The 26,025-nt window shown below is 40.2% G+C and overlaps 1 protein-coding gene across 2 annotated transcripts in view; it reads left to right on the forward strand.

Moving 5' to 3' along the window:
• Positions 1–26,025, forward strand: part of EXD2 (exonuclease 3'-5' domain containing 2) — a 97,510-nt gene that overhangs the window by 53,962 nt on the left and 17,523 nt on the right. For both annotated transcript variants that reach the window (XM_032623680.1, XM_032623681.1), the window contains exons 2-3: positions 7,093–7,478; positions 21,475–21,731. In XM_032623680.1, the coding sequence (XP_032479571.1) occupies positions 7,140–7,478; positions 21,475–21,731 (596 nt within the window). In that variant the 5' untranslated portion in view covers positions 7,093–7,139. The remainder of the gene's footprint in view (positions 1–7,092; positions 7,479–21,474; positions 21,732–26,025) is intronic.

Here is a 26,025-nt window from a genome sequence, read left to right on the forward strand (position 1 = left end):
CTGAAGTCAGGGAGCCTGATTCCTCCAGCTCCATTTTTCTTTCTCAAGATTGCTTTGGCTAGTCAGGGTCTTTTGTGTTTACATACAAATTGTAAAATTTTTTGTTCTAATTCTGTGAAGAAATACCATTGGTATTTTGGTAAGGATTGCATTGAATCTGTAGATTGCCTTGGGTAGTAAGGTCATTTTCACATTAATTCTTCCAATCCAAGAACACTATGTATCTTTCCATATGTTTGTATCATCTTCAATTTCTTTCATCAGCATCTTATAGTTTTCCAAGTACAAGTCTTTTACCTCCTTAGGTAGGTTTATTCCTAGGGATTTTATTCTTTTTCATGTGATGGTAAATGGAATAGTTTCCTTAATTTCTCTTTCTGATAGTTTGTTGTCATTGTATAGAAATATACAGTTTTCTGTATATTAATTTTGTATCCTGCAACTTTACCCAGTTCATTGATGGGTTCTAGTAGTTTTCTGGTGACATCTTTAGGATAGTATCATGTCATCTGCAAACAGTGACTGTTTTACTTCTTCCTTTCCAGTCTGGATTCCTTTTATTTTTTTTTCTTCTCTGATTCCTGTGGCTAGGACTTCCAAAACTATGTTGAATAAAAGTGGTGAGAATGGGCGTCCTTGTCTTGTTCCTGATCTTAGAGGAAATGCTTTCAGCCTCCACCATTGAGTATGATGTTAGCTGTAGGTTTGTCCTTTATGGCCTTTATTATGTTGAGGCATGTTCCATCTATTTCTTTGTATGTTTTTAAAGAATGTGTACTCTCAAAATGCTGGGTGCAGAATTCTTTTTTTTGTTGTTGTTGTGGTACACAGGCCTCTCACTGTTGTGGCCTCTCCCGTTGTGGAGCACAGGCTCCAGACACGCAGGTTCAGTGGCCACGGCTCACAGGCCCAGCCGCTCCGCGGCATGTGGGATCTTCCCGGACCAGGGCACGAACCCACGTCCCCTGCATCAGCAGGCAGACTCTCAACCACTGCGCCACCAGGGAAGCCCTGGGTGCAGAATTCTATACATGTTCCTTAGAAAATGCTAATTAATGATGTTGGAGACACGCCTGCAACATGTTCCTTAGAAAATGCTAATTAACGATGTTGGAGACACGCCTGCAATAACTGGTGATTCTTGGATGTCTTTTCATATTTAAGAGTGCTATAGGTGAATGTTTTGTGTCCCCTCAAAATTCATATGTTGAAAATTAACCCCAATTGGGGTGGCTTTGAGAAGTGATTAGGTCATGAGGGTGGAGCCATCATGAGTGGGATTAGTGCCACTCCCTTCTGGCCTGCAGAGTTTCTGCAGAAAATAAGCTGATAGCCTTGTATATTATTTGTTGCTTTTCCCTTGCTGCTTTTAATATTGTCTATCTTTAGTTTTTGTCATTTTGATTACAATGTGTCTTGGTGTGTTCCTCTTTGGGTTAATCCTGTATGGGACTCTGTGCTTCCTGGACTTACATGTCTGTTTCCTTTCCCAGGTTAGGAAAGTTTTCAGCTATTATGTCTTCAAATATTTTCTCAGGCTCTTTCTCTTTCTCTTATTCTTCTGGGACCCCTATAATGTGAATATTAGTGGGCTCGATGTTATCCCAGAAGTCTCTTAAACAGTTCTCATTTCTTTTCATTCTTTTTTTTTTCTGTTCAGTGGCAGTGATTTCCACTACTTTGTCCTCCAGGTCACTGATCCATTCCTCTGTATCATTTAGCCTACTATTTATTCCTTCTAGTGAATTTTTCATTTCGGTTATTGTATTCTTCATCTCTGTTTGGTTGTTCTTTATAATTTCTAATTCTCAGTTAAAAACTTCTAACTTCTCACTTTGTGCATCCATTTTCCTCCTGAGTTCTTTGATCATCTTTGCAGTCATTACTCTGAACTCTTTCTCAGGTAGATAACCTATCTTCACTTCACTTAGTTCTTCTTCTGGGGTTTTGTCTTGCTCCTTCATCTGGAACGTGTTTCTCTGCTGCCTCATTTTGTCTAAGTTACTATTTTTATTTTTATGTATGTGGTAGATTAGTTACATTTCTTGACCTTGAAGAAGTGTCCTTCTGTAGGAGATGTCCTGTGTGTCCCAGCAGTGAGCTCCTGTCTCATCACCCAAGCTATATGCTCTAGGGGTTCCCCTTAAGAGGGCTGGGTGGGTCCTTCTGTTGTGGTGGGCTGACTGTGTGGGTGGTCTGGTAAGCCTGGTTGGTCCCTAGTCTGGTTGGTTGCCAGGTCCTGCCTTGTATGGATGCTGCTGGGTGCTGTTAAAAGGGCCTGTTAACAAGGTGACTGGCTTCAGAACCCTAGGGAGTCCTGGGGCTAGTGCTGGCTCTACTGGTGGGTAGAGTCAGGGTCTGGAGGACTCTGGGGCTGTTGCCTGCCTACTGACGAGTGAAGCCAGGCCCTGAGGTTACTGTTGGACTACTGGCAGGCAGAGCCAGTTCCTGGAGTCTGGCTGCAGGGTCCAGGGATCCCAGAGCTTTTTTTTTTTTTGCCGTACGCGGGCCTCTCACTGTTGTGGCCGCTCCCGTTGCGGAGCACAGGCTCCAGACACGCAGGCTCAGCGGCCACGGCTCACGGGCCCAGCCGCTCCATGGCATGTGGGATCTTCTTGGACTGGGGCACAAACCCATGTCCCCTGCATCAGCAGGTGGACTCTCAACCACCGCGCCACCCGGGAAGCCCACAGAGCTTGTTTTAGATCATTGGTTGGCAGGGAGTTGGTGATTGCTGACACAGTTGGTATGGGGTCTGGGGTGTCCCAAAGCTTGAGTTGGCCTGCTAGTGCACAGGGCCAGGGCCCACCTGGTCCCAGGGTAGGTTCTAGCCTGCTGCGGCAGGCTAGGTCCACAGGCTGTGGGATTGTGGTTTTCTTGTGTCTGGTGTCTGTCCCCTGGTGGCTGAGACTGGTCTAGAGTCTAGTGTAGGCTTCCTGGAGGGCAGGGCCACTGTCTGCCCACTGGTGGGTGGACCTGGGTCTTGGCCCTCTGGTGGGCAAGGCCCTGTCTAGAGGAGTGTCTAGAGGAGGCTGTGGGCTCAGGAGGACTTTAGGAAGCCTGTCTGCTTATGGGTGGGGCTGTGTCCCCACTCAGTTAGTTGTTTGGCCTGCGGCATCCCAGCACTGGTGCCTACAGACTATTGGATGGGGCTGGGTCTTGGCTCTAATGGCTAGAGGGAGGAGCCCAAGATCACACCCACCAGCACTGGCTTCCAAATGTGACTGAGCTGCCAAATGTAGCTGTTGTCAGCTATGGCTGGCTCCCCACCTCTTCAAGGCCAGCAGGTAGGTTTGACTCAGACTCCTATCAAGTTACTGCTTTTGCCCTGAGTCCCAGTGCATGTAAGATCTTGTGTGTGCCCTTTAAGAGTGAAGTTGTATTTCCCACAGTCCTTCCTGAAATTAAACCCAGCTGGCCTTCAAAGCCAAATGATCTGGGGGCTAGTCTTCCTGGTTCAGGACCCCCAGGCTGGGGAGCCTAACGTGGGGCTCAGAACTCTCATTTCTGTAGGAGAACTTCTGCACTATAATTTTTTTTTTTTTTGACCACGTGGCTTGTAGAATCTTAGTTCTGTGACCAGGGATCGAACCCACACCCTTAGCAGTGAAAGAGTGGAGTCCTAACAACTGGACCACCAGGGAATTCCCACGTCTGCACTATAATTATTCTCCAGTTTGTGTGTTGCCCACCTGGGAGTATGGGACTTGATTATATCATGTCCCCTCCTACTCATCCTGTGGTTCCTTCTTTGTGTCTTTAGTTGTAGACGATCTTTTCTGGGAGGTTTTGGTCTTTTTCATAGATGGTTGTTCTGCAGATAGTTGTGGTTTTGGTGTGGTTGTGAGAGGAAGTGAGCTCAGGGTCTTTCTACTCCACCATTTTGGCCGATCTTCAAGGGACTGTGTTCATATTCTCAGCTTTGGGCAGGTGTCTTGCCTGGACCATAGTAGGTGAACAGTTACAGGTTCTTGTTCATGGACAAGGCAACACTCTTCTGCATCTCCACTGTGCCCTGGGCCTGTGGCCTAGACTTCTGTCCCTGGGCTGGTGATGTTCTCCAGCACTGGGGCTGGTATGAGTTCTGGTCTCTGCCCAGCTTTATCTCCTACCCACTGTGGGTTCCCTTCTTCCATTTCTGACACTTGATGATTTCCCTTTCTTCTTTTTAAGTTTAACTGTGTATTAAACTTTCATTATCTTTTTTTTTTTTTTTTTTTTTTTTTTTTACTTTCATTATCTTTTTAAAAAATATTTGCTTATTTATTTATTTGGTTGGGTTTGGTCTTAGTTGCATCATGTGGGCTCTTTAGTTGTGGCAGGCGGGCTCCTTACTTGCAGCCTGCTGGCTCCTTAGTTGTGGCATGTGAACTCAGTTGCAGCAAGCATGTGGAATCTAGTTCCCTGACCAGGGATCGAGACTGGGCCCTCTGCATTGGGAGCACGGAGTCTTAACCACTGTGCCACCAGAGAAGCCCCTTATTATCTTTTTAATGTTTTCTCCAACATTTGTATTGTTTAGAATGAGAAAGGGAAGGGTCTTTATGTCTTCTCAGAGTATTTTAACTAGAAATCTCTCTATGCAAGTTCTTTAATCTCATTAAGTCTCAGTTTCCTCTTCAATAAAAGTGCTGGAGAAAGTACATATGAATACTTAAGCATAGTTTCTGCAAAAAAGTAAATATTTGAAAAACAGCATAGCCATTTTATTGTTTTCATTAGTACTATAATAATTGTTGTCATTCCATTTTTCCTCTCCATTGCTGAATATCTCTGTAGGCAAAATTATAGCCCAGGGTTGTTGTAAATATTAAATTATTTTTAAAAATTTGTTGTTGACGCTTTTAAAAATTGATAAAAGTAGTACACATTGGGAGTTCCCTGGTAGTCTAGTGGTTAGGATCCCAGGCTTTCACCCCTGTGGCCCGGGTTCAGTCCCTGGTCAGGGAACTAAGATCCCACATGCCCCCCACAGCATGTCCAAAAGAAAACAAAAATGGAATTCCCATTAAATGGGAAACCCTCAGCCATAGAGAAGTGTAGGCAGGGTCTAATAGGTCACTGTGTCTTTGGGCAGTATAGATTTTAGGTCAGAGCCTACAGATGGGTAACCCAGAGCCCAAAATGTTTTTATTTGGCTGGCACAGTGTTTCAAAAACTCTAAATTTGTTGCTAACACTTAAAAATGGTGATGTTTCACATAAAATTCAGATATCTAACTTTTCTTGAGTAATCAGGATTATCAGGATAATCTGACCACACTGGGCCTTCTTCACAAACAGGATCAACAGCTTGTGCTGAATGGTTGCTCTCCCATGTTTTCTCTCCATTATTGAGTCCAAAGGCCACTTACCTTTATTGTTACACACTTACTGTTGTTTTTTAAAATAGTACAGAAATGGTTGTATATGCCTATTTTTCTGTCAAAAATAGGAAAACAAGAGATAGATGGAGAAAAACCACATTGTAAACATTGATGAAAAAATTAATCAGTTGGTCTAAGAAAGAAATGGAAGATTTTATTTGAGCCAAATTTGAGGATTATAACCCAGGAAGAGCATCTCAGAAAGCTCTGAGACCTGTTCCTCCCCTTAGAAGTCAAGGCGCAGTTACATAAGTTTTTTGAGACAGAGGCTGTACATCAAATGCTGTATTATTGGCAGTTTACATAATCCAGATCTAAGTGCCATGTGACCCCTTATGAGATCAAGAAGGAATGGCATCTTTAAGGAGTTGTCTTATTGATGCTAGAATATTGCTCTTTATGGTTGAGCAGGTATTTCTGTCAGTGGGGAAGGTTAGGTTAATGCATAATGTAGATAGATACACAGTGCACAGTGGGAGGAGAGAGGAGACCAAAGGATAGAAAAAATTTTTTTGTTTAAATTTTTCTTGTCTTGCCATAAAATATGAGTTTTATTTCACGTACAGAAAATGGAAAAGAGGCTATTTTGTGATAGAAAGGGAGACAGTTCCTACATATTTAATAGGATGTCTGTGTCAGTTTTCTCTTGCACTTGGCTTGCTTCACTTATTTGTGTTATCCTGTTTGGACCCTGTGGACATTTCAATTTGCAGCCTCCTCCTGAACATCCTGGCTCTCTAAGTTCTGTTCTTTTCTTTTTCTTTTCTAGTCCTGTCTTCCCTTTTGTACTGTCCTAGCTTACCCTCAATAACTGAGTGTGTTTCCACGGAGAACTACCGAGACCTCTGGAGCAACGGAAAATCCATGTGTACTCAAGCCTGTTTGCTCCATCCCTCACCAACCACGCCTCCTAGAAAAGTAAAAGTCCCCCTACCACTTGCTGATGATTAGATTTTTTTAAATTTTTATTTATTTATTTTTGTCTGCGTTGGGTCTTCGTTGCTGCACACAGGCTTTCTCTAGTTGTGGCAAGCAGGGGCTACTGTTCGTTGCGGTGCAAGGGCTTCTCATTGTGGTGGCTTCTCTTTGTTGTGGAGCACAGGCTCTAGGTTTGCAGGCTCGGTAGTTGTGGCACGTGGGCTCAGTAGTTGTGGTGCATGGGCTCTAGAGTGCAGGCTCAGTAGTTGTGGCACACGGGCCCAGTTGCTCCGCAGCATGTGGGATCTTCCCGGACCAGGGCTCGAACCCATGTCCCTGCATTGGCAGGCAGACTCTTAACCACTGCACCACCAGGGAAGCCCTAGATTTTTTTTAGATTGCAAAGCAGAAGTTTCCATTCTACTCTTAGAGATTGAAGGTTCAAACACAAACACCCTGAGGAAGATCCATTAACTAAAATTTACTCACAGTAAATCAGCAAGTGGAAGTAAGAGTCTAGTTTATTCTGTTTTGATTGATGTGATTTTATAGGATTAAGAGAGCCCTGGGCAACTGGTAGAGGGCAGGGGTTTTTTCTTGGATGGAGATAGAGGTGGAGTACAGAACATACAAAAGGGGGAGAATATTTTAAAATATCACTGTTTCATATAGAAATTTATAGCAATTTTTTTAGTTTGTGAGCACATGGATTGTGAATGCAACATTTTTTGCGGGGTGGTGGTGGGGGACGTGTGTCCGTGGAGCTTTAAATTCTGTATGTGAATATATTGTTGCCATTTGTTTTGCAGATTGTGGGATTAGTGATATGCTTTCCTAAACAACAGAAAAGTTGAAGATGTCTAAACACTTAGTGGCTTTGACAGTGACCACCCTTCTTGGTATGGCTGTCGGGGGGTTTGTCCTGTGGAAAGGCATCCAGCGTCGGAGGAGTAAAGCAAGTCGTGTGACCCAGCAGCAGCTGTCACAGCAGCAGCCGAAAGTGCCAGGCAGGAGAGAGCGGCCTGCTCCAGCAGAGGACCAGCAGCACTCCAGTGCCCCCAGAGCCTCGTGGGAAGAGAGGATCCTTGGAGCAAAGGTGGCGACTGTGTCTCAGGAGGCGGAGTGGGATCAAATTGAGCCCTTGCTTAGGAGTGAGTTAGAAGATTTTCCAGTGCTTGGAATCGACTGTGAGTGGGTAAGTTAAAAGGCAAAAACGAAACGTATCTTTTCTGCTTTTCCAGCTAAGGACCTTGAATAGTCAAATAGAGGATAAGATTAAAGGAGAATTAGCTTGTGCTCAACTTATTTGTAAATAGATTTTAGCAGAAGGAGAAGCGGCTTCTCTTCTCAGGATAGGGGAGTGCTTATAATCATGGATTCTGGAGTCTGAGCTACATGAGTCCATTTTCACCACTTATTCTGTGAACTTGAACAAGTACTTAACCTCTTTGAGCCTCAGTGTACTTATCTGTAGCGGGGTGTGTGTGTGTGTGTGTGTGTGTGTGTGTGTGTGTGTGTGTGTGTAATGGTATCTACTGCCCAGAGCTTAAGGATTCAAATAGATAATCCCTATATAGACTTCAGCACAATTTTAACAGAGAGTAATTGCTCATTATATATTAGCTACTGTTAATATTTTTAATAGTATTTTCATAGGATGCCATGGAGAAGATAGTTAAGGAGGTCTAGTTAAATGTGTGTTTATTACACAAATTGGGATTTAAAAAGATAATAGTTTAAATGCTGGACACTATTTACTCTAAGCCAGGTATTATGTTGTTTTTTTTTTCGTTATCTCATTTAATTTTGACAATAATCCTTTGTAGGAAGATACTGTTATTATTTCTTTACAGATAGGAAGTGTTAAAAGGTTTAGTTACTTGCCCAAGGCTATGAAGCTAGTAACCAGCATTTGAGCTGGTCTTCCTTTGGGGGAGTTGTGATGAGGATAATATGGTACACCTACTCTTCTGTCATTCTGATTCACAGAGTGAACTTTAATCTCCTTGCAACAGAAGATACTACAAAATATAAATAGTCACAGTTATCATTTCTTATTAATTCAGTATAATACCTTGCCAAAATTCTGTGATCTATGTCTTCTGGGTATCTGGAATACAGTCAAGAGCCAAGAAATGTAATAGAAAGAGGCCCTAAGCAGAATTGCTGTCACAAAATCAGATCACAGGTTGGTAGGAGGAACTAAAGGTGCCAGTACAATGATGACCAAGAGGAGAACACCTGACAGTGTGGGAAAAGTTTAGTAGTCACATAAGGCCTTAAGGAGCTACTGAGGGTATTTTCTTTTTTTTCTTTTTTGGCCGTGTGCTGCACGGCTTGCGGGATCTTAGTTCTCTGACCAGGGATTGAACCTGTGCCCTCTGCTTGAAAGTGTGGAGTCAGCCACTGGACCAGGGAGTTCTCGAGGGTATTTCTTTATATCAGCCATAGCAGTAGTAGTTTATACCAATGACCTTGGGTCATCAGGAAAGGATTGGGCACCTTTTGTTTATTGTGTATAAGAATTATATCATTTTAGAAATAAACATATTTCTATACCATTTTAGACATATTTACACCAACAACCATAGAAGAAAACATTAGTAAACTGTGAGCTTTAGTAGATTAGGAAAATTCACATTTGCCAAACACCTTGATTATCCTACCAAGTGAAGTATAACTGCAGCAACAACAAGGTAGTCTGAAGTGAATAGTAATGTATCCATTTAATAATAATATGTTTAATCACTGTAGCAGAGTAAGTTTAAGTGGCAAATAATCCAAAACCCAGTTCCTTATGGCTTTGGAATGTATTGAACTTCTTCTGATGCCACATTCCCTTCAGGTGTGATTGCATTTCTCTGATTGCTGCCACAGAAGAACTTTCATCTATCCTCCTTCTTTTCATTCTTCCATTTCTGATTCATTTTCTCTTTCATTCACTTTTGTGTAAGTATTTGCTTAGTTATTGTTTTTGTTCTTGTTTTACACAGTCAGTATTTGTTTCAATTTACCAAAGTGTTTACCTTTTTCTTTGCTCATCTTTCCTTATATCTCAGAACTTTCTGGCATCATTCTCTTTAAGGTTGTCCTTTAGAAGTTCATTTCTTGAGGGGTCATTGATAGTAAACTTAATTATTATTGTTTTGAAAGTGTCTTTATTTTGCTTTTGATCTTTGAAGATATTTTCACTGGATGTGAAATTCTAGTTTAGCAACTTATCATTTTCAAGATCACATTCCACTTTCTTCTGGCTTCCGTTGTTGCTGTTGAAAATAACTGTGAGTGTAAATGTTGATTCTTTATAGGTAATCTAATTTTTGGTAGCTCCTTTTAAGATCTTCTTGAGTTGCTGGTTCTGAAGATTTGCTGTCATGAGACTAGTGTTGTTATCTTTCTGTATTTCCTGTTTGGGATTCAGAGAGATATCCTGGATGTAAGGATTGGTATCATATATCAATTTTTTAATTCTCTTTGAAGATTGCCTTGTTTTTTCTTCTTCTCCTCCTCCTCCTCCTCTTCTTCCTACCCCTCCTCTTTCACCTTCTTCTTCTTCCTTTTTTTTTCCCTTCTTCTTTCTTGCTGGAATTAGATAAGCTATATTCTGAACTTTTTCTGCTCTCCTACATGTCTGGTAATCTCTTTTATATTTAACGTATCTTAGTCTCTCTGGATTCATTCTGCACAATTTCTTCAGGTCTCTTTTATAGTTCCCTTTTTCTTTCTTTAGTTTTGTGCAATCTGCTATTTAACTTACCCCTTGAGTCTTTTTTTTTTTTTAACCTTTTTTATTGTGAAATAAAACACATCAAGAAAAGTGCCTGGGCTTCCCTGGTGGCGCAGTGGTTGAGAGTCTGCCTGCTGATGCAGGGGACACAGGTTCATGCCCCGGTCTGGGAGGATCCCACATGCCGCGGAGCGGCTGTGCCCGTGAGCCATGGCCGCTGAGCCTGCGCATCCGGAGCCTGTGCTCCGCAGCGGGAGAGGCCACAACAGTGAGAGGCCCGCATACCGCAAAAAAAAAAAAAAAGAAAAGTGCCTGAAACAAAAACAAAGAGCTAAATGATTTCTCTAAAGAGAACAGCTGTGTAACTGGAAACTAGGTTAAGAAACAGAATTTGCTAGTACCCCAGAAGCTCCCCTTGTGACCCCTAATAATCACTGTCCTCCCACCAAGGGTTACTATTATCCTGATTTTATGGTATTTACTTTCGTGTTTTTCTTTATACTTTTACTACTTAAACATGCTGCAGGCTTCCCTGGTGGCACAGTGGTTGAGAGTCCGCCTGCTGATGCAGGGGACATGGGTTCGTGCCCCAGTCTGGAAAGATCCCACATGCCGCGGAGCGGCTGGGCCAGTGAGCCATGGCCGCTGAGCCTGCGTGCCCGGAGCCCGTGCTCTGCAACGGGAGAGGCTACAGCAGTGAGAGGCCCGCGTACAAAAAAAAAAAAACATGCTGCATGCCCTAGCACACCACTGTAAAGCAATTATACTCCAATAAAGATGTAAAAAAAAAAAAAAAAAAGCATGCCTAGGTACGATAATTGAGTTTTGTCTGCTTTTTAAATTTAATGTAAATGAAACTATCGTGTGTGTATTTTGTGTCTGGCTTCTTTTGTTCAACATTACGTTTGTGAGATTTACCCATGTTGTGTGTGACTGTGATTCATTGCCATATGTCCATTGTGTAAATATATCATGATTTATTCATCCGTTCTAATATTGATGGACTTTTGGGTTGTTTACAGTTTGGGGCCCTTACAAAGAATGCTGCAGTGAACAAATGCACTTATTATTATTGGGCATATGTATCTATGAGTGGAGTTCTAGGTCTTAGAGTTTGTATATATATCTTTAACTTTCATAAATAATGCCAAATTGTTTTCCAAGGTAGTTTTAACTAGTTTACCCTCATCAGTAGTAATGAGTGTACCTATTGTTTTAGCTGTTTTCAGAAGTGGTTCTACTAATGTAATCTCTCATCAAGACTGTATGAAAATTCCCTTTGTCTTATATCCTTGTCCACATTTGGTACTGTCAGATTTTAAAATTTTAGCCATCCTAGTGGATGTGTAGTAATATTTCATTGTGGTTTTAATTTGCATGTCCCTGACCAGTACTGAGATTGAGCATCTTTCTATATTTTATTGATTATTTTGATATCTTCTTTTATGGAGTACTTGTTCAAGTCTCTTGCCTCTTTTTCTATTGAGTTGTCTTTTTCTTACTGATTTATAGTTCTTTATATATTTTGGTTATGAACCCTTTGTGATTTAAATGTACAGTAAATGTCTTCCCCCATTCTGTGGATTGCCTTTACATTCTTTTATTGTTAAAGCTTGATGATCAGAAGATCTATATATAGTGCTGTGTAACAAGTCTTACCTTATCCCTAGTCATGAATATACTCTCCTATGTTATTTTCTTGGAGTTTTTTGGGTTTTTTTAATATATATATAAATTTACTTATTTTATTTATTTATTTTTGCCTGTGTTTGGTCTTCATTGCTGCACTTTCTCTAATTGTGGCAAGCGGGGGCTACTCTTCGTTGTGGTGTGCGGGCTTGCAGTGGCTTCTCTTGTTGCAGAGCACGGGCTCTAGGCATGCAGGCTTCAGTAGTTGTGGCACATGGGATCAGTAGTTGTGGCTCACGAGCTCTAGAGTGCAGGCTCAGTATTTGTGGCGCACGGGCTTAGTTGCTCCGTGGCATGTGGGATCTTCCCGGACCAGGGCTCGAACCTGTGTCCCCTGCATTGGCTGGTGGATTCTTAACCACTGCGCCAACAGGGAAACCCTAAATGTGTGACTCTGTTTATGTTTTGTAATTTAGTTCACGTGTAGCCATTTTTAGATTCCACCTATAAGTGATAACTTATGATAAGTCTCTTTTTCTGTCTGACTTATGTCACTTAGAATGATCGTACCTAAGTCCACCCAAGTTGCTGCAACTGGCCTTATTTCATTGATTTCATGGCTGAGTAATATTCCATCGTACATAAGTACCACATCTTCTTTATCCATTTTTTCCTTCCAAGGACATTTAGGTTGTATCCAAGTCAAAGCTCTTGTAAACAGAGTAGCACTAAACGTTGGGATGCCTGTGTCCTATCGATGTTTGGTTTTCCCAAGATATATGCCCATGATTGGAAGTGCCGTATGCTCTGTAGCTGTGTTTTTTAGATTTTTTATTAAACACAATACACTTCTCCAGAGTGGCCGTTGGCAATTTACATTCCCACCATGAGCATAACAGGGCTTCCCCTTCTCCACGCACTGTCCTGCATTTCTGGTTTTTACACTTTGTGAGGATGGCCCTTCTGACTGATGCGAAGTGATACCTCTTTGTAGTGTTGATTTGCATTGTCCACCTGTTTGGTTGGTCAAAAAGGATGTATGCATTTTTCCTGAATATCAGGAAAAACGCATACGCCCTTTTTGGCCAACTGCATCATTGGCGAAGTTCAGCCGCTTTTCATGTGCTTTAATGGCAGGTCCAATCTACCTCTTGAAATCCCTTTCCTGCAATTCTGCCTTGCTTACAAGTCCTTTTTGATGACTTACCTCAAGACATTTTTCGACAATAAGTATCATTTACAACCCTGCAGTTTTCTGAATTGCAGTGCCCCTGAGCTCCATTTTTCAACTTGTTGTTTTGGAACTGGCCACAAAACAGCAGGATTGCTTCAAGCCCTATTCTGGTTCCGGGGGCAGGCTGAGCCTTTGGTCAGTTCCTCTTCCTGATTGGAAATTAGAGTGGCATGTGCCTGTCCAAACAACTAGGGCTTGTCTCTCATTGGTTCCCCCCCTTCCACTTCATCTTCCGGACAAATTCCAAACTGTGTGAAACAGGATGTTGAAGGTGCTGACTTCCCCAAGTTGGGAGATTGTTAGGAAAGAGGCTGGAGGGGGTAATCCGACCACCAGGAGATGAGGAGATGAGGTGCCTTTTCCAAACTCTTCCCCATCAGCCGGTGTACCATCCTCTGGGTGTCCCATGCATGTTTTAGCTGTAGGAAGGGTCCCCAGCACCTGGAGATTTGGGACCCATGGAATGGGGACCAGGCAGTATTACTCTAAAGGGGCTGCATTTGCTGGCCTATCCTCACCAAGCCTCTCAGCCCCACGAGTGTGCAGCCTTAGGTCCCATCCAGCTGTGGGTCTAGATGTGGTCTGTCCAGGTTGCATCACAGGCCCTGAATGAATTCTGTAAGAATTTCTCTCTCTCTCTTTTATTTTTTTTTTGGAATTTATTTTTGTAACGGTGTATAGCTGATTTTCAATGCTGTTTCTTGCTGCTGTACATCCACTTGATTCACTTACAGAGAGACATCAGTAAATTCTTTTTCAGATTCTTACCAGTCTTTTTTTTTTTTTTTTTACATTTATTTTTGGCTGTGTTGGGTCTTTGTTGATGCACACAGGTTTTCTCTAGTTGCGGCGAGCGGGGGCTACTCTTCGTTATGGTGCATGGGCTTCTCACTGCGGTGGCTTCTCCTGTTGCGGAGCACAGGCTCTAGGTGTGTGGGCTTCTGTAGTTGTGACGCATGGGCTTAGTTGCTCCATGGCATGTGGGATCTTCCCGGACCAGGTCTCGAACCTGTGTCCCCTGCATTGGCAGGTGGAATCTTAACCACTGGGCCACCAGGGAAGCCGGAGTTTTGTGGTTTTAACATTGCATATTTAGATTTATAATCTATCTGGAATTGATTTTTGTGTGTGTGTGTGTATGATGTGAGGTAGGGTTGAGTTTCATTTTTTCTTTTTATGGATATCCAATTGTCCTAGCACCACTGATTGAAAAGATAAATCTCACTGCTGTGCAATGCTACTTTACTATAAAACAGGTATTTCTTTTTTTCATTTTCTTTTTTTAAATAAGTTATTTATTTTTTGGCTGCATTGGGTCTTTGTTGCTCCACGCGGGCTTTCTCTAGTTGCGGCGAGCCGGGGCTACTCTTTGTTGCGGTGTGCGGGCTTCTCGTTGCAGTGACTTCTCTTGTTGTGGAGCACGGGCTCTAGGCACGTGGGCTTCAGTAGTTGTGGCACGTGGGCTCAGTAGTTGTGGCTCGTGGGCTCTAGAGTGCAGGCTCAGTAGTTGGGGTGCACGGGCTTAGTTGCTCCGTGGCATGTGGGATCTTCCCAGACCAGGGCTCGAACCCGTGTCCCGTGCATTGGCAGGCGGATTCTTAACCAGTCCACCACCAGGGAAGTCCCAAAACACGTATCTCTATATGAATAGATCTATTTCTGGACACTCTAGTAGTCTATTTTTCTATTTTTGCACCGGTGATCAAAAACTGTCTTAGTTACTGTTGCTTTATAATGACTCTTGATATCTGCCACAGCAAGACTTTCTATCTTGTTTTTTTCCCAGAGGGACTTGGATAGTCTTGGTCCTTTGCATTTCGTTATACATTTTAGAATCAGCTTTTCAGGTTCTACCAAAAACAATTTCTTGATATTTTGATTAAGACTGCATTGGATCAATAGATCAGTTTGTGGGGAATTGACTTCTTTCCAGCATTGAGTTTTATAATCTAAGAATATTTATTTCGATCTTTAACTTCGCTTAATAATATATTTGTAGTTTTCTGTGATTAAAAAAAATTCTGTTATAAATGAAATCTTAAAAAATGTTGTGGGACTTCCCTGGTGTTGCAGTGGTTAAGAATCCGCCTGCCAATGCAGGGGACATGGGTTCGAGCCCTGGTCCGGGAAGATCCCACATGCCACGAAGCAACTAAGCCCGTGCACCACAACTACTGAAGGCTGCACACCTAGAGCCCGTGCTCTGCAACAAGAGAAGCCACTGCAATGAGACGCCTGCGCACCGCAACGAAGAGTAGCCCCACTCACCACAACTAGGGAAATCCCACACGCAGCAACAAAGACCCAAAGCAGCCAAAAATAAATAAATAAATAAATTTTTTAAAAAGTTGTGTTTTTTTCTGATAAATAGAAATGCAACTTTATATGTGTTTCTCTTATATTAAATAACTTACTAAACTCACTTATTAATTCTAATTACTTTTAGATTCTTTTGGGTTTCTTTATAAACTATTATATTATCTGTGAAGTGACAATTTTTTTTCCAGTCCTTACACTTTGTATTTCTTTTCCTGCCTTACTGAACTGGCGAGGATCTCAATATAGTGCTCAGTATGAGTGGTGACAGTAGGCATCCTTGACTTATTCTCTGTCTCAGATTGACAGCTTTCAACATTTTCATATTGAGTACGATATCTGCAGTAGGTTTGTTTACAGATTAAATACATTCAATTCTATTCTTGGTTTCTTAAGCGTTTTTTTGTTTTGTTTTGTTTTGTTTTATTTTGGCTGCGCCATGCAACTTGTGAAATCTTAGTTCCCTGATCAGGCACTGAACCCGGGCCCTTGGCAGTGAAAGTGTGGAGTCCTAACCAGTGGACCGCCAGGGAATTCCCAAGTTTTTTTTTTTTTTTTTCAAAGAATGAGATATTGTCATTTACAGCCGCAAGAATGGACCTAGAGAATATCATACTAAGTAAAGTAAGTCAGACAGAGAAGTACAAATATTAATAGGACATCACTTATATGTGGAATCTAAAAATGATAAATGAATCTATATACAAAACAGAAATAGACTCACAGACATAGAAAGCAAACTTATGATTAACAAAGGGGAAAGGGGGTGGAGGAGGGATAAACTAGGAGTATGAGATTAACAGATATAAACTATTATACATAAAATAGATAAGCAACAAGGATTTATTGTATAGCACAGGGAACTAGATTTAATATCTTATAATAACATATAATGGAAAATAATTTGAAATATATATATATACATATATACATATAAAACGGAATCACTTTGCTGTACACCTGAAACTAACACAATATTGTAAATCAATTATACTTCAATTTTAAAAAAGTTATTTTTTAAAATTATGAATAGTTGTTGAATTTTATTAAGTGCCTTTTCTGAATTTCTTGAGATGAGTATGTAGTTTTTCTCCTTTATTCTGTTCTTGTGGTGAAAATACATTGATTTTTGAATTCCTGGAATAAATCCAACTTGGTCATGATGTCTTATTCTCCTTATACATTGCTGAATTCACTTTACTAGTGTTTTAAAAATAGTCTATATTCATGAGTGATACTGGCTTATAATTTTCCTTTCTAGAAATGACCTTGTCAGATTTTGATAAAAATGTTATGCTGGCCTCATACAAGTTAGGGCTGTTCCTTGTTTTTGTGTTCTCTGGAAGAGTTTGTGTAAGATTGTCATTCTTTTTTCCTTAAATGTTTGATGAGAATCTACTGGTGAAGCCATCTGGAGTTTTCTTTTGAGGGAAGTTTTTGAATTATGAATACAATTTTTTAAATAGTTTTGAGGCTATTCATATTTTCTATTTCTTCATGTCTGTTTTGATAAATTTTATTTTTCATCTAAATATATCTTCTTTTAAAATTTTAAATTACAGGCGTATACTTGTTTATAATATCCAGTGACATTTTTTTTTTCCTATCTGATGGATATGTAAGGACATTTTTGACAATGCTTATTTGCGTCTCTTTTTTTTTCTTGATTACTCCTTCCATGGGTTTATCAGTGTTATTAGTCTTTTCAGAGAACCAACTTCTGGCTTTGTTGATCTTTATTGTATGTTTACGTTCCATTACACTGATTTCTGCTCTTTATTATTTCTTTTCATCTACTTGTTTGGGTATAATTTGCTATTCTCCATTTATTCTTCGACCTACTCTAATCTGACATCCTACCATACTACTCCACTGAAACGGATGAAGTTGATGGCTTTCTTGTTTTCCAGTCCAGTGGACACTTATTTGGACTCATGCTATTCTAGCTCTCAAAAGCATCTGCATAATTGCTGCACAAGACATTCTCTTTGGCTTTCATGCCATCATACTCTCCTATCTCCTGTCTTACTGTTCTTTCCTCTTTTTCCTTTTCTGATCCCCCTTCTACTTCACATCCAAATATTGAGTTGACTTAGGCTTGGTCTCTTCTGTATCCACCCCAGGGACTGCAAACTCAGATGCCTACAAGGTCCAGACAGGAAATATAAATGAACAATGTAGAGTGATTGTTTGCATTTTCAAGCATAGGAGTATTCTTCAATTTCATAAAGAAGTATGCTCCCTTCCTTTTTTCTTTAAACATAAGACCTCTGTGATCTATCTTCCATTTTCCTAGTTTTAGAGACGTGGATCCTGAGAAATAATTCTTTGCTGGAAAAACAGTGGTTTACAAATACAATGATAGATGGGAAGTGACAGTTGGCTTCAGTGTTGAGAAGACATTATGGTGAATTAGAGAATTCATGCCTTATATAAATGAGGAAGCTGCTATACAGTTCAAGCCAAGCGTCGCCAGATTGTCCAGTTCTTTAAAAAGAAACTCGATATATAGATTTTTTAAAAATGCGAAATCCACTGCAAGTTAAAAGTTCTGGCACAAGTTTTTAAAATGCGGAGATCAAAGAAATATATAATATTAAACATCTGTGGGTCAGCAAACAGGTCCAAGGACCACTAATTTATGTCCTCTGATCTATATTCTTTTTCTAAGTGACTTCATCTAATTTTGTAGCTTTAAATATTGTTGATAGGCTGAAGACTCTCAAAATTAGAACTCCAGCCCTTTATATCACCTGTCTTTATATCCACCCTACTTGACATCTCCCTTGAATGTCTAATAGTCATCTCAGACTTAAGATGTTCCTAACAGACCTCTCGATTTTTCTTCCCAAACCTGTATTATCCCTAGTCTTCTCCACCTTTAAGATTAAAATCAAGAGAGACATCCTGCCTGCTAAGGTTTGTCTAACAGAAGTGATATGATTGAAAGTCAGACACAAAAAGGCAGTTATAATATGTTAAGTTTCTTTAATGGCAAAATACGTGGAAATTCAAAGAAGTGGTTATATAAAGCAGGAAATAACACAGCATTCTACCAGATAGAGGTATGTGTTTCCAGATTCCCCCGAGTTACCAATGGTGATGTGTAACTATGGATAAATCACCTATATAAAATGAGGATTCTGCCATGTTTTAGAAGCTACTATTGCCTTTCTCCTGGGGAGAGAGAGATGTTAAATAGATTTCTGGCCCCTGACTCCTGCCTGATTTTTTCTGGGGTCTCTGGCTATAGACTGCCTTGCTTAACAGGTGCAAAGTAATTGGTGTAAAAAAGACTGAATGAAGTGAAGGTCATTTTCCCAAGAGCATCCTTCTGCAGGCCCAGGCTTCAGGCTTGCTTGAAGTCCCCTCCTTTTTCCTTACTATTAAGCCTTCATTTCCATTTAGGAAGTATTACCCTTGTTATTTCCAAAATAGATTTTGCATCCATATACTTCTCTACATCTCATCTACTTCCTTCCTAGTCCAACCCTCAAGAGTCTCTTATTTGGACCTTTGCAGTAGCCTCCTGACTGGCCTCCCTACTTGGACTCATATACCTATGATCCCTTCTCCATAGAGTAAGCAAAGTGATCTTTTAAAAATGCTAATCTGATCATCTCAGCCCCCTGCTTGAAAAGCCTCCATTGCTTCTTATAAAACCAAGATGTCTCAATTATTTATGTGTTCCTAAGGACTCACATGCTCTTGCCTCTCTCAGCATCTCTGATTTTGTCTCCTTTTCTCTTCCTCTTACTACTTTCCAGCCTCATTGAGCCTTCATTCTGTCACTTGAACAGGACAAGCTCATTCCTGTCTCAAAGCCATGGTCTAATTTAACTGACACATAAACTCCACAGATAGGGATGTTTATTAGTTAACCTTGTTCCAGCCCAGAATATGGTCTCAGATTATTTTTTGCTCCCTGTTACCATTGTGGGGTCATTTAAAGAATCACGGACTTTTCCATAATGTTTTATTTGCTCTGGATTTGTAAGATCCCTGAAGCTAAAATGGATGATCACTGGCCCTCAGGAAGGAGGATCCCTAAACCAATCCTCTGTGAGTGAATCACTGAAGTACAGAAAAAAGTGTTAGAAATTTTGTCTACAATGACTGATGGCATCATTCATTTCAAATTTTTACTTTCGTGTGTATTTCATAATGTCTTAACACGTTAGTATAGTACTACATTTCTATGATTTATAAATGCATATGTACATATATTGTGTATGTCCCAAACATTTCTTATGAGTCGACTAATCAAAAAATAAACAAAAAACCCAGTGACCCCTGGATTACATAATGCTAACAAAATTAAAATGTGGGTTTTTTTCCTATTAAGTACAATGTTGGTAAGCCAAGGGTTTCATTATTTTCCATGGGTGGTAAGTGATGTCAAGGCAAAAAGACGTTGGCAAAAGGGGGAAATATAAGAAATTAAGACTAGATATCTTATTCTTGGGACTTCCCTAGTGGTCCAGTGGGTAAGACTCTACGCTCCCAATACAGGGAGCCCGGGTTCAATCCCTGGTGGGAGAACTAGATCCTGCATGCATGCCACAGCTAAGAGTTTGCATGCCACAACTAAGAGTCTGCATGCCGCAACTAAGAAGTCCGCATGCCGCAACTAAAGATCCCACATGCCACAACGAAGATCCCATGTGCCACAACTAAGACCTGACACAGCCCCCCCAAAGAAAAGACTAGATACCTTATTCTTTAAGCCAAATTGAGTCTGCTAGAAGCAATATTCTTCCAATCATACATTCAGTATAAATTGGGTACCTATCGTAGTCATAAACATTTGGATTCCTAGTGGAAAAACCTTAGTTATAATACAGTGGATCTTAAGCACAATCCAGAAACAGTATTAAAAGGACAACTTATCTAGCTAGCTAGCTATTTATTTAATGTATTTTAGACAACGGAACTTGACTGAAAAGATTTTCAAAGATCTGGCCTTAGGAGTTAGCAGTGAGTATTATGTCAAATTAGCAGTGCTGAATATTCGAAGTAGAGATTTTCTGCTTTTTCTTGGAGAGAGCCAGTATTATAGAGGGAGGGAATTACGCTTTAATAAAAAAAAAAAGTGATTTGGCCACATCCAGATGAATTGTTATAGAATAGGAACCAGTAGTCAAGTTTCTTCTGGGTCTTGTTGATCTTCCAAGAAATAGACACTTTGGAAATCAAACTGGCATGTTTCCATTTGAGGATATGATAAAACAATGCCTGAGAAGGGGAATCCTAAAGCTTCTCTGAGTTAAACCGTGGTTTTACTTAGCACTGAATTAGAAGTCTAGGAGGAAGTCCCTCCCAATTTTGTTTTTAACAGCAACTCTTCGTGATCTTGATCTTGACTGTTTCTTCTCTGTTGTACAGATTGGGAAATTTGGGTTCCACTTCTGACTTTGCCATTATCTCTGCATGTTTAGTCAAACTGTTTCATCTGTAGCCCTTAAATTTCCTCTCCTGGAAAATAAGAGGGATTGGAATTTATTGGATGCTTAACCTGGGTTCCGTGGATAGCTTTAGAGAACCTTTAACTCATGTGAATTTTGTATGTAACTTTTTCTGGGAATAATTTCCTTAGCTTTAAGCACTTTCTCCAATTTATGTATTACATCAAAAAGATTAAAACTAGATCAGTTAACATATAAAGTTATTTTCATTTCCTAATTAGATATCAGAATTCTAGCTTATGCTCAGTATACATTTTTTTTAATGAACAGCATTTGTGACCATAAAATGCTGAGAAAGCATTCTGTGCTACTACGATTTACTATATTGGCAGGTACCACTTACTGATGGTACTGTATTTCCTACCTCTTTTTAAAAGTCGGATCTTGAGGCAGTGATGACAAGTAAATGAGTCAGGTTACTCACATGTATGTTAAAGAGTCTAGAAAATGAAAAGAGTACATCATCATTTGGCGCTCTGCTCCTTAGCCTTTTATTTCCTCAGCTTTTTAAAACCAGTGTGTCTCACATGACTCTGCCAATGTGTGTCCCAGCGCTGCTCTGTGTCAGCTGGTCACTATTTATGGCCTGCTCATTTCAGGCTCATGTTTGGGCCCCCGGCAACCTCTGTTTAGGCCGCTGCTTCTTAGAGTCCATTGCATTCGTTAGCAAAGGCTCATCCTTAGGTTTGAGGCAAACTCTGGTCAGTTGTTCCCCCTGGGAAGTTAAGACTGTACCTCTTAGACTTTTTTGCCAGACTTTCATGTTGTACTTGGTCCTATGCTGGGGTGTGAACTGTGGCCCTCTTTTCCTCTGTTACAGGTGAATTCGGAAGGCAAAGCCAGTCCTCTGTCACTCCTTCAAATGGCCTCTCCAAGTGGCTTCTGTGCCTTGGTTCGCTTGCCCAAGCTGATCTGTGGAGGAAGGGCACTACCGAAAACGTTACTGGACATTTTGGCAGATGGCACAATTTTAAAAGTTGGAGTAGGATGCTCAGAAGATGCCAGCAAGCTCCTGCAAGATTATGGCCTCATTGTTAAGGGGTGCCTGGACCTCAGATACCTAGCCATGAGGCAGAGGTATGGTTTGTATGAATACTGGAACTCCTGTAGCTGGGGGGCAATTATTTTAGCAAGAGTTGTAGATTACTGAGACTCAGTAATGAAGCCTCTAAAATTCTTTAGAAGCTTAGAGGCTTCTGAGATGCATATTGAATTTGTGAGGAAATATTCCAACTTCTGGGAAAACTTTAGTTACCTAGAATTGGTCTTTTTAGATGAAACATTAATAAGGTGTCTCTATAAGCTACAGGCTGTAAACTGATGGGCTTCTTGGGCAAATTAGAGTTGCAGATTTTTTGTTTTTGATTTTTTCCTGCATGATATTTTGGGGAGATTTTAGTTTAAATTCAGAAGATTTAATGTAAAAACCTGTATTCCTGGCTTCTCTTGAAAAATTAGGTCATTTGACTACACTAGGTCAGTAGTTCTAGACGGCAGCAGCTGGCTGGAAGCACCATCCTCTTAGATGAGCATGCTTTGTTCAATTTGCCAGAATCCCCACCCCTCCCAGCTGTCACACCCAGCTCATCCTGATCAACATTTGAATGTGCAGACCCTGCTTTCGGCCCAGAATGATGGTAGACCTAATGCTTTACTGAGAGGAAGAGATTTTCCTTTCCTTTGGAATTCTATTCCTATGGAAATTCTACCCTGTTTAAGGAAGCTGCAGTTACCTTCTCATGTATATATGCAGGTCCTCATTTTAATAGTGTGGACTGAAACAGCCTCTCTCCCTGCCTTTCTCCCTGCCACTGATATTGAAGGGTTGGAGGATTTGATAAACTAAGAGAAGGCCTGATTAAAATCTATGCTTATCATAATTTTTTGGTAGTAAATGAAATTTTAGTTTAGTAGTTTGGCTTGTGTAAATGAAACTCATATTAAAAAAAAGAAAAAGAAACTCTTATAGATGAAGTATCCATTTTTTTCCAAGTAATACATTGAAATATTTACTGTAAAATTCTTTTAGCTCTGTAAAAGTATTTGGAGTGTAGCAGCCAAAGCCGCCTTTCGTCAGGCCCTCCTTCCTTTGGTGCTGCCTCCCTAGAGCTGCCTGCTGTTACTCTGCTATTAGAGGCCATGTGTATAGTGGCCAGGAGTTGACTCCAGAGCAGGCTGTGTGGGTGGGAGTCCCAGTCTTCCTCTTACCAGCTACGTGACCTTTGGCAAGTTGCTAAGCCTCACTGTTCCTTAGTTCCCTCATCTGAAAAGTAGAAATAATAATGTTCCCATCTCATAGGATCGGTGTGAGGATTAAACGAGTTAAACTATGTAAAGAACTTAGAAATGGTGTTTGACATATAGAGAGTGCTGTGTAAATTTCAACTATTACTGTCCATCATCATCATCGTCATCACCACCACCTATAGCACCACCATGATCTGATTGGTTTGTCCTTCCAGATCTCTTTCTATCCATTTACAGTCCTCTCTATGAGTATATAGAAATTAGAAGTGCCCTTACTTATCTGGCTAAATGCAGAATGGCCAAGTGTCAAAATACAAAATTTGGCCAAAGCTGAATATGACCATGAACTTCTCTAGAAATAAGAATGAAGCATTTATCAGGCTTCTTCATTTTTAATGAAATCTTATTAAAATTTTAAACATTCTTATTTTATTATTGGATACTTTAGAAGTAAAATTAAAATTTTTTGACATATAGTAGAAGAAATTTGACATTATAATGCAAGAATTATGCTCAGCTTTTAGCCATAGGCTGCTCCTGGTGTTTGCTGTAAGTAGTTACTTTCATTTGACTTTGGAGAGGAGCACAGATTTTCTTGGTAATGCTGTCCTCTTTTCTTCATACTCTCTATATTTTTATTATATGTTAGCAGAAGATAGTTTATTATTGAGGTTATTGTATATGATTTTGGAACTTTTCCTAGCGAAACTTTGAAGTAGCAAAGGTGGCATCTTGTTTTTAATCCATCCTCGAAAAATGTGAAACCTTCCCAAATAGGACGTTTAAAAAAAGACTAATGGGGCTTCCCTGGTGGCGCAGTGGTCAAGAATCCTCCTGCCAATGCAGGGGACACGGGTTCGAGCCCTGGTCTGGGAAGATCCCACATGCCGTGGAACAACTGAGTCCATGTGCCACAACTACTGAAGCCCACGCACCTAGAGTCCGTGCTCCACAACAGGAGAAGCCACTGCAATGAGAAGCCCGCGTACTGCAAAGAAGAGTAACCCCCACTCCCCGCAACTAGAGAAAGCCCGTGCACAGCAATGAACACCCAGTGCAGCCAAAAATAAATAAATAAATAAAAGACTAATGACCTAAATGGAATTAAGTAACGAAAAACTAAGTGCTGTCTTTCAATGAGGGTAATGATTTCAAGGATTATGGAATACCCAGGCTTGATACATTGCACAGCTGTTACAAAGAATGTAATAAGTACATTTGTGCTTACTGTCAGGGAAGGAGGTCCCTGATACATTAAGTGATAGAGCAAGTTGCAGAATAAAAAACAAAACAAGTACCAAGAAACTATATCTGCTCCTCCGTCTAGCCATCTGTTTTTTTGTTTGTCTGTAAAAAAGGTCTGGAGGGGCCACAATATACTCATAAGGGTCATTCTTCCTGAGGAGTGGAAGTTGTCTGAATTTTTAACAATAAACATTCATTGCTATTGTAATTACTAATATAAAGGAAAGCATAAAAAGATTTTAAAAATTTAAAATAAAAGGAAAGAAGTTTGTCTCCCCCAAATTCTTAATTTCCATTAATTGAACCACAACCTTACATATTTTACCTAAGTGTGTCTGGACCTTTTTTTTTTAACTTTTTAGTCAGTGCTGCCTTTTGGGGGTGATGAAATCCATCAAGTTACTGCTTCTTTTTGTAACGAAGGACTTCCTTTTCTTCATCGTTATAATGATTTCATTTTCCACAGTACCTGAGGGAATCGTGCATGTTGTAACAGTAACACTGATGTGAACCTCCACCTCCAAGCTTCCTCCTCTAAAACCTCTCGTCTCTCACTTGGTAACCAGCAAGTCAGCTCCACTTTTGTAGACTGGTGTGTTCTTAATTTTACATTAGCCCTTGTTTGGACTCTCCAATCCTTGGGTAAATTAATTTTTTTCACCACTCTGCAGCTATTTGAATCAGAAAGTGAAGAGCAGAAGATTATTTGATTTTATTGTACCTTCGCGCCCCCAATGAAAGTAGCCTTATCATATTTTTCAAATTTGAAAAGTAATACACAAACACTAGCCAATTCAAATATAAAAAATGTAGGACTTCCCTGGTGCTGTAGTGGTTAAGAACCCTCCTGCCAATGCAGGGGACATGGGTTCGAGCCCTGGTCCAGGAAGATCCCACATGAAACTAACAACTAAGCCCGTGCGCCACAACCACTGAACCGGTGCTCTAAAGCCGGTGAGCCACAACTATTGAGCCCATGTGCCACAACTGGTGAGCCCGCACGCTTAGAGCCCATGCTCCGCAATAAGAGAAACCACTGCAATGAGAAGCCTGCGCACCACAACGAAGAGTAGCCCCCACTTGCTGCAACTAGAGAAAGCCTGCGCGCAGCAACGAAGACCCAACACAGCCAAAAAAAAATATATATATATATATATATAAAATATAAAGATTTATGATCACCCCAAACCCCACACCCAGAGATAACATCACTAACATTTGATTAATATCCTTCTAGTTAACTCTTTATGCTTCCTCTCTCTCACATACCTAGAATCACATACACACATTTATTGTGTAGTGTATATATATATATTAATATAAAGAGTTCATATGATGTTTTCTTTCATAGTCTCTTGTTACTTAACTAATACATCATGGACATCCTTTAACATCAATATAGATCTACATCCTTATTTTTAATAGCGACGTGGAATTTAATTGCATGGATATTTAACCAGTCTTCTATTGAGGATGTTAGGTTGTTTCCAGTTCTTTGCTACTATAAACAGTGCTGTAATGAAGATTGTTTTACGTACATTTGTCTTAGGATAAATTACTAGAAGTGGAATTATTGAATCACAATTTTCATGTTCAAAATTTTGATAGCTATTTACTGACAAACTGTTTTTCATAAAGGTTATACAAATGTTCAGTGCACAAATTTTAGATTAGATGGTGATTCTTCATGTTCCACCAATACTAGATATAGTTATTTTTTTAAAATCTTTGTAATCTGATAGATTTTAAAATTGTATATACTTTTTATTTGGTTTGATGTAGTGAAATTATGTGTCATTTGTTTATTGGCCATTTGTATACCTTTTTTGATTTGCCTGTTCTTGTCCTTTCCCATTTTTGACACATGATTTTATTTATT

Source organism: Phocoena sinus, chromosome 2 (genome assembly GCF_008692025.1).
Source record: "Phocoena sinus isolate mPhoSin1 chromosome 2, mPhoSin1.pri, whole genome shotgun sequence".
NCBI classification, from domain to species: domain Eukaryota; kingdom Metazoa; phylum Chordata; class Mammalia; order Artiodactyla; family Phocoenidae; genus Phocoena; species Phocoena sinus.